Source organism: Epinephelus moara, chromosome 18 (genome assembly GCF_006386435.1).
Source record: "Epinephelus moara isolate mb chromosome 18, YSFRI_EMoa_1.0, whole genome shotgun sequence".
In the NCBI taxonomy this organism is placed as follows: Eukaryota; Metazoa; Chordata; class Actinopteri; order Perciformes; family Serranidae; genus Epinephelus; species Epinephelus moara.
Genome location: NC_065523.1, coordinates 13,766,232 through 13,775,138, shown reverse-complemented (window position 1 = coordinate 13,775,138; position 8,907 = coordinate 13,766,232). Strand labels below are relative to the sequence as shown.

General features: G+C 38.8%; 1 protein-coding gene across 5 annotated transcripts in view; it reads left to right on the top strand.

Annotated features, from left to right (window-relative positions):
* The first annotated feature begins 3,835 nt into the window (after positions 1-3,835).
* The window catches only part of kcnh6a (potassium voltage-gated channel, subfamily H (eag-related), member 6a), a 36,824-nt gene continuing 31,752 nt past the window's right edge, over positions 3,836-8,907 (top strand). The window contains exons 1-3 of one of the 5 annotated variants that reach the window (XM_050068171.1): positions 3,836-4,387; positions 4,467-4,584; positions 7,979-8,209. In XM_050068171.1, coding sequence (XP_049924128.1) covers positions 4,509-4,584; positions 7,979-8,209 — 307 coding nt within the window. In that variant the 5' untranslated portion in view covers positions 3,836-4,387; positions 4,467-4,508. Of the gene's footprint in view, positions 4,585-7,978; positions 8,210-8,907 lie in introns of all 5 variants that reach the window. The other 4 variants (XM_050068170.1, XM_050068172.1, XM_050068173.1 and 1 more) reach the window with 4 other exon arrangements.

The following is an 8,907-nucleotide window of genomic DNA, read 5'->3' as shown; positions in this document are numbered from 1 at the left end:
CACACGGTCACCCAGTCCCGTTAGAAAATGCCAACTCTTTTTGTTGAAATACACAAGAATGGACTTAAAGTGCTGGCATGATACAAATACTCTTAATTGTGATAGGGTGAAGTCAGGTAAAATAGGACATCAGGTAAAATAGGACAAATTAGGTTTTACATTCTGGGCTCTTTACATATTACCAGCTAACCACCAAACATGTTAATGCATTGTTACAATGTGCTTTACTTGAAACATTCATTGTGATTGGACTGAGATAACTACAATGTGCAGGTTAGAGATGAAAAGAATAAAAAAAAAATCAATGGTCGCAGGACCTGCAAGGTGAGTCATGTAGCCTACCATGTTGACTTTCTCTTTTTGGTAGTAAGAGTACTACAGCTAAATGATTAAATTATAACAACAGAAACTGGTTGTACAACGTTCAATTTTAAAACTTCTTACCTTATAATCTATTTAATATTAATATTTTCACAATACACTTTACTTTTATGGGAAAGGGTCTTGAGTAAGTAATGCATTTGGGTGGAAAAAGGACAAAAAATTAAGCTAAAATGGGACCTTTTACTGGAGGAAAATGTTTTTAAGCTACCAGGTGCCATAAAATCATGACTTATTGTGTGCCATCTGGTAATATTATAGACATTTTGAGTATTTCTGTCACTTTAAAAAGATTAAAGATGATGGTGGGTCTATATCAGCCACAACAGTCCAGAATTAGCCATCGCTGTCACATGCATGTCCACTGTAGATGACACACCACCGAGGAAACAGGCGAAAGAACAGGAGAAGGATGGCAGAAAGATTTGAGAGATTGAGAGATGATCTTTTCAATTAATAGTTAGGGTACATTAATGATTTAATGAATCAATGACTGAGGTGATAAATGTTTTTAAGAAAACATGACTCATTTAACCTTACAACATCACATTTTACCTGAACATGTCATCAGAGTAAGGTCAGGGTTCTTGATGTGTTTGATGGTCCAAATTTTCTAAAATACTTTTTCTGGCAACATCGTGAACATCTGGCAGCGTCTTCTATATAGAAATACAACCAGGATACATAATAAGCTCTAAAAGAAACACTTCAAGTAGTCTTCAGCATTTTAGGTGGATTTCTTGGTAGTACCACTAAGAAATATTACATCCAAAAAGTGTCTCAAATTACTTAACTTGACCCTAGGAATCATTTCAAAACAATTTTCTTTCATCAAGTCATCCCTCACTTCCCTAATGAATTCTGGTGATGCTTTTCATGGTTGCAGCATGGTAAAACACATGCTCTACCATCACCAAGGCTGTTTTTTAATCATTGCAATTGTTTAGAAATTTGCATCTGATCAGAACCTGCATCAAAATACTTAAACGATAATCGTTTGGCAGAAAATTAATTTGATCGATTAATTAAGAAAATAAGATCAGTTGATATTGAAACACCCCTGAACACAAATTTGTTTTAGTAAGTAAAGTTCTTTTACAAAATACCCTATCTTGCAATCATTTTTAAATATTTCTTGATCACCTACTGGGCATGAATCCACAAATGCTATTTCAATTATGCAAATTTTTAGGTTGCAGATGAATAAACACACAAACAAAAAGACAAATGCAACAGAAAACAACATCCTTGGTGATGGTGACAAAAATTAAACTTAAATGTTTGACTTTTCAGTTGTCATACAAGGAAACAATTTGTGGGATGCTGCAGCAGGTCCTACAAACTGACACGTATCATCCAGTGTTGCAGCCAACACCCCTCGTCTTTCGTGCTCTTTGTCTTTCGCTGCTCTCTCTGGTGCACATTCCTGTCTCACTTGGCTCTCACACCAAGGGGTCACAATGGGAAGGCATGTGTGCTCCTTGGTTAATTTTAGCCCTCATTTCATCAAGGCCATTGAAACAAAACAGAGAGCAACTACCTCAGCCCATCTGCTGGGACCGTGAGGCCACCTCTGATCTCCAAACACCCTTACAGACTGAACCTATATCAGCGAACACGTGCTCATACCAACTGCTTTTCTCTGGACAAAGTGGGGTGATTACTTTTTAGATGTAAAGGTCACCAATCTGCCAACTTAGAGGATCATTAATGGTCTCCTAATAGCCTCTATTTAATTATTTAAACAGTTAATATAGTCAAAGGAGCTGTATGTGACATGCACTGCATATCTACAGGCATTTTTGGACTCAACTGTTATGAGGACTCCCTGAGAGAAACGGCCCACTGGGGAGCTCATCCAAGAACTACCCTCAAGGTCTTAATTTCTGTTTGCATTTGCATCGACAATAGCAACGCTGAAGTGACGCACTATAAGTTGGCTGGCATTGGTAAAGCACTGTCACTTGAAAGAGTCAAAATCGCATTGTATTTCCACCATCACATATAAGCTCAGTGAAGCCTGAATATTGTCGGTCCATTTGTCTTTGTCTTGCTTCAGCAACGATGCCGTTCCGGGTCCAGCTTACCAGTGGGACACACACACAGGGACTCAACATGCACTTTCATGCACGTCTATCCGGACTTTCTACCACAACAAATAACAGAGAAGCTCGGGTTACAACACACACAGAGTGAACATGACTTCCTTTTCTGCTCAGGATGGCATTACTCCACCAAATATCGACATAGCAAATAGTTATTTGCTACTGTATTAATGTTCTGAATGTCACATACAGAACCTTTAAGGGGTTCAGATCATTGCAGGTGCCATGTCAGTGTATCCAATGGTGTTCGAGACATAGTGAGAAAAAGGAAGTGTGATGGACTGACCCGTAAATACCACTCAGCAGTAAACATCACTCAGTTCAGCTGGTCAATGAAACTCTTCGTGGCAGTTTTTTTCCAAAACAAAACTAACAATGTGCAGTGTGTCAAGAAGCCACTTGGAGCCTCTCCATGTGACCTTTAAGTAAGTATACAATTGAAACTCTGGCCTGAATATCCACTGTGTCTCGTTATATGGGGCTTGTGCCGGCTAAATGTCTCCTCTTTGGGCTCAAGGAGAAGATAAAAATCCTTTAAAGTCATGAGAACAGAGAAATAAGCTGCTTCCATATAGCTGCATACCAAAAATCTTTCTTTTCTGCAAGGTTTAAAGGGGACATGACACACACACATATACACACACAGGACCATATGACACCATGTCAAAGCTTATCAGCACTATAGATTGATATAATACTCCAGACGTGTGATGGCAGCCACAGAGAAAGAGAGGATGCTGCTATTTTGAGCTCAGAGACTTGTGATGTGGAGTGAAGCAGACTGATGAGGGTCTGCACTCTATCAGTGTCAGACCACCATCAAGTCATACACCACAGAGTAAACACCACTTCAGGACATGGATTTCAAAATAAACATGCTGTTATTAAGAAATACTCTGTGTTCAAGTATTTTTAAGTCACCCAAAGTCTCCAAATTGCAAATCCTTGGTCCTAATTTTGTTTAAATAATCCCTCAATGTATTATAGCCTATACATCTTAAACTTTCGGAGGATTGGAGGAGATTTGTGGGGCATTTGAGGGCACTAAAACAATGATCAGATGGTCTTATGACCAAAAGATTTTCATGAGTACAACACATTAAATGATTATGAGAGAAAAACAAGTATTTGAGAGCACTATATTAAATCATAATAGATTTTTAAAATCTTTGTTGTTCTTTTCCAAGTGTTTGTATTTGGGGGGCTGTAACAAATTTTGGGATTATAACTAATTCTGGGCTTCCAAATTAGGGCGTAGGAGGACATATTCATTCATAAAGCGTGTGCCAGCTACCTTAAAGAGGTCTTGAAACAATCCTCATGTGTGCTTGTTCTCCGGAAAAAGAAGAAAGCCATTCCTTGCTTCTATCTTGAAAGTCTATCAAAACGACTTCCGTTTCTGAGCCGGTTAACTCAGACTGACTTGCCGCTGCTGACAGCTGCTCCTGTCGAGCCGGGGGGCGGTGGAAGGGGAGTGGATCCAGGGAATCTGGCTGATAGGAGATTCTTCTCCGCCGTCCTTATCGTGCAGTGTCCAAACTTGCGGGAGAAGGCTGCGATTATATTAACAAACTGAGATATCCTTCAGCTTCTCCTCCCAACTTCTTCTCCCAGGTTTCCTTCTCTGCCCAGAGGACACCAAAACGTGGGGAACCGGTTTTTTTTGTACTGTTTGCTTTCCTTTGTAAATGTTAAGAAACGTTGCATATGGCTTTTGCGGTATCCTAGTCTACTTTTTTTCCCACATTATCAGCGTGCAACATCCTGCATCTGCTATCGCCCTGGCAACCAGAACTCCTCTCCATCATTCTCAGGCGCTTCATCCCTCACCATCAGCCTCCGAGAGATATAATCAAAAACAAAATATCTGCTTTTGACGCTCGTGCTCCAAGTGGAAGCAGGTTGTTTTCTTCACACGTGGCTCTTCAAACTCTGTTTTTTTTTTTTAATTCTTTTTTCTTCTTCTTTTTTTTTAACCAGTAAGGTTCATGTGTCGGAGAAATCTTTTCTCTCAGCACCAAAATGCCTGTGAGACGCGGTCATGTTGCGCTCCAGAACACCTACCTGGACACTATCATCAGGAAATTCGACGAGCAAAGTAAGTGAATGTGAAATTAACTCTTGCTCAAGTAAGTAATGAATGTTAAATGCTTTCAGTTAGCTGATCCGATTAAGATGACAGCTCGAAACAGGTGTGCAGAGAAAGTGCGTAAGGAGTTTACCCTCCATTAGAAACATCTGGCATTTAAAGGGGAGTAATAATCTTCTCCGTCCCAAGGGGGGGGGGGGATTTCTGACAGCTAATGGTTACCATCAGTGGGAGTAGTGGGCCAACAGTACATGGATATTCATGTCAGGGTGGTTGAAATAGAGAATTGTTGTGAATGGAACAGCGATGGGTGTACTTTTAAATTACAGTAATGAATAATGTGGATAAAACCTTATTAATTTGGTGCCAAAGCATATTTCTGTGTTGATTCATTTCACCTAAAGAATTACAAAAAGGCAAGAAAGGCTACAGCATTCCATATGCTGTATTTATCATATTTGATTTGTCACTCTTATTAATTTAGACTCATTCATTGCCTGAACAGGTGGCAGGCTTTTTTAAAAAAAAAATCTTATCTTATTTGTATCTGTGATGTTGACAGCTCCCTGCTGCTCCTTTTATGTTGTAGGTGTCATTGCACCTGCATGTTCATTTGTTTGTGTGCTCACCTGATGCCTAATATTAGCTCACATGTTCCACTGGCTGCATAGAGAGACCTCCTCTTACACATTGACAAAGAACATGCCTTCTTTTTACTGTTTGTGTCTCTATTTCACCTTATGCTCATATGTCTAAAAATGCTATGATACATTATATCTAGAATATAATCATGCAAAGTCTGCTTTTCAGTCTTCCTTTCAAGTCAGTTTTTCCATATTCCCTTTGCCTACTTAGACCTCACTGTGGACCACTAATAGTGTGTTGGGTGTGTAAGAGTGAATATAACCTTGGATTCTGACCAAACATGGAGAAAAAGCTAGTTGACTGCTCTCACACAGTTTTAGTCTGATTACATCTGGGGTCAATAATGTTTGAATCTCTGAAGCCTCTTTAAAAAAAATTAACCTATTATGTAAGGCCTCTACTGTATGTCCCTAAGTGCGTATGGGTGCACGCGCAGCCCCATGCACATGCACGTCCAGGTGTGTGCACGTGCCACAGTGGTGCTGCTTAGCAACGGTGTGACGATCAGTGTTTCCGCTCTGAGTCCCAGATAATGACTTTGGACAGGATGTGCTTTCCACCAGAGGAGCTCACCCATTTACTTTAAAGAGAGGGAAGAGTCCCCTCCACTCATCTGTGTGGGCAGCAGACAGAGAGAGCTGTTTAACCCAGTTCCACCACAGGATAATAAAAGGGCCAGGCAGAGGTGGCGGAGGATATGTATGTACTTTTCATTCAGCTCATTGAACTCCTCCATTAGCAGCCTTCGAACAAAACTGTCCTACTTCACTTTCATGGCGAACTGTGTTTTGGTGTGGTGTTGCGGATGCCACATACATTACAATCATCAATAACAGGAACTGGATAGTTTATAATGTTGGAATTACTATTAAGGATTTTTTCTGAGTGCAGACTCAGTATCAACGGTTTGACATCACAGGAAAAACCATTACTGTGGTCCAGTTTTCACTGGTGGATGAAGTAGTCAGATCCTTTACTGAATTAGAAGTGCCAATGCAACAATGTATAAATATTCAATTACAAGTAGAAGTTCTGCATTTAAATCCTACTACAGAAGTATTATGAGCATATATGCCCCTGTTACTGACACATTATAATAACTATCATTGTTAATGCATCAGTGTGTAAGCAACATTAATGTTGTAGCTGCTCAAGGGTGGGACTAGATTTTAACCACTTATATAGGCAAGGCAAATTTATTTATATAGCACATTTCATATCCATAGACAACCCAACATTATACATTTAGATTATTCAATTAGACAAGCAATTTTCATGCAGCTTACAATTCAAGCAGAGAGTAGTGAACTGAACATGAGAGAATTATTATGCATTTGGGTCGGGGGAAATATTCTTGGGTGGGCTGACATAAATTCCATATATGTGGAAACACTGCTGTAGAATTAAATGGCATTCAAAGATCAAAAAAATAAATAACTTGCTGGTTAAAGTGTAAACACAACACGTTAAAACACATCCAAAACCAGATAAAACAAAAAAAGCGAATAGCCTAAACTACATTTCAGAGGAAAACATTGTATTTTTTTCTTGACTACATATATCTGACAGCTTTAGTTACTTCCCAAATAAAGATTTTTGCATGCAAAATATACAGAGAGCTCACAAAATATGGTGTGTTATTATGAACTAAATTTCCCAGCAATTTATAAAAGGACAGCTCCATCTCAACCAGCCACTCCAGTAAAATCTGGCTTTTACATTAATGCATGAGTAATATTAATTTTATGATATAATAGCATAAAGACACAGCCACCATTAAGAACATTTTCCTGACTAAACTCACATACCTTAATTTTCAATGCAGGACTTTTACTTGTAGCAGAGTATTTTTTGCAGTGGCATTAATACGTTTAGCTAAATTAAGGATCTGAATACTTCATTCACCCCTGACGGTATAAATAGAGACAAGGAAACACAAAATAGCTATCTATCACGATAAGTAGACATTAACATATTCTACCAGTATAATGACAGGGCCATGCAATTATTGTAAACAGGTGGATGATTACAGTCTAATTAAAAAATGTCAGTTAAAATCTAACAGAGTAATCCTGACAGATGTCAAAACGTATAAATTCCCACAAGTTACGTGGCGGCAGGTTTGAGTGAGCACAGAGGCTCTCATGATGAAGTGCCCATCTGCTTCTCCTCAGTCCACTTGGGAGAAATTGTGACGTTTATCACATTAGCACCGCTGAAAGGTGGACCTTATTAGCTCCACTTCAGCTGATTTGAACACCCTGTACTTTAGAGTGTTTGATTAAATCCAACCGTGTAAGTGTAATTGTATTATAGATATCCTAAACCTACAACAGCAAAAAGCAGTAAGCATATATTTAGTCAAAATTGAATTTAGACCAGAATCTGTTTTTTTGACATTTGTTTTACCTAAAATATTATTATGACAGACTCTTTCTCTTAATGTTTATAGTAAATTGCTTTTGGTAAAGCATCTTCTACCACTGTGTAAACCACACTGAATACTTAATGATATTTGGAGTAATGTGGTTAATTTGGTTAATTGATACCCATAATGGTTATCTAATATTAATTTTTATGATATTTAAAGTCAAATACTTTACTTTATAGGAACACTCCACTATAGGGCGTCTTGAAGGTGAACATTGTTTATAGCTTCTTGTGTAACTTCGACCCACAGTTGCTGTACATGTTCCCTTTTAGACTTCTTGACTTTTAAAACTGGAATATGACACACACAGTGTCTTTCACCCTTCAGATCGCAAGTTTCTGATCGCCAATGCCCAGATGAAGAACTGTGGCATCATCTACTGCAACGAAGGCTTCTGCCAGATGTTTGGTTTCGCCAGGGCGGAGATCATGCAGCAGCCCTGTACCTGCCAGTTCTTAGTGGGTCCAGGCACCATGAAGAGCGCCCTGGCCCAGCTGGCGCAGGCCCTGCTTGGCTCAGAGGAGCGCAAGGTGGAGATCCTCTACTACGATAAGGAAGGTAAGGCACAAGAAGGAAGGAGTGTTTGCAACCTCAGATCCCTGGGTAGGAGCCTTCTGGCTGTCCTGTTGGACAGCTTGACTGTTATGAAAACACAGTTAACATAATCACCCATATGTTCCACTGTCTTGCCATCCATCTTCTGACAAGAAACCTGATTGGACAGATCCTAATTCCCTTACCATTATTCAGGCATTTGCTCCTGTTTCGTTCATTTAAAACATCTGTCAGTCACTGCTCTTTATTTCTGGAATATGGATGGGAAAAGTAATAATAAATTACATCCAACAGATTGTTTGCCTCCGAACTCCATGCTACCATTTTAGATTCCAGGAAACAAAATTTGCAACAGCCAAGGCTAAATGTTAAATCATCTTAACTCATATACACATTGTGTTAATGAGGTAAAAGTCTCATTAAGAATAAAAATATAGTATAGATATAGATACTGTGTAAACTTTAGGATAAAAGATTATGTTTCTGAATATGGAGGATGTAGTTTTTAAAGTGATGTGGATCCAAAAACAAGAAACAAACAAACAAACAAACAAAAAAATCTCCTTTCAAGAGCGACCTGGCCAACAAGGCAAATGATCTAGGCCTGACAGATTTTTTAGGATAGTACGTAAATAATGTTTCTGAATTTGCAGGATGTAGTTTCTAAATTGATGTGGATGCAGAAAGACAACAGTAATTAT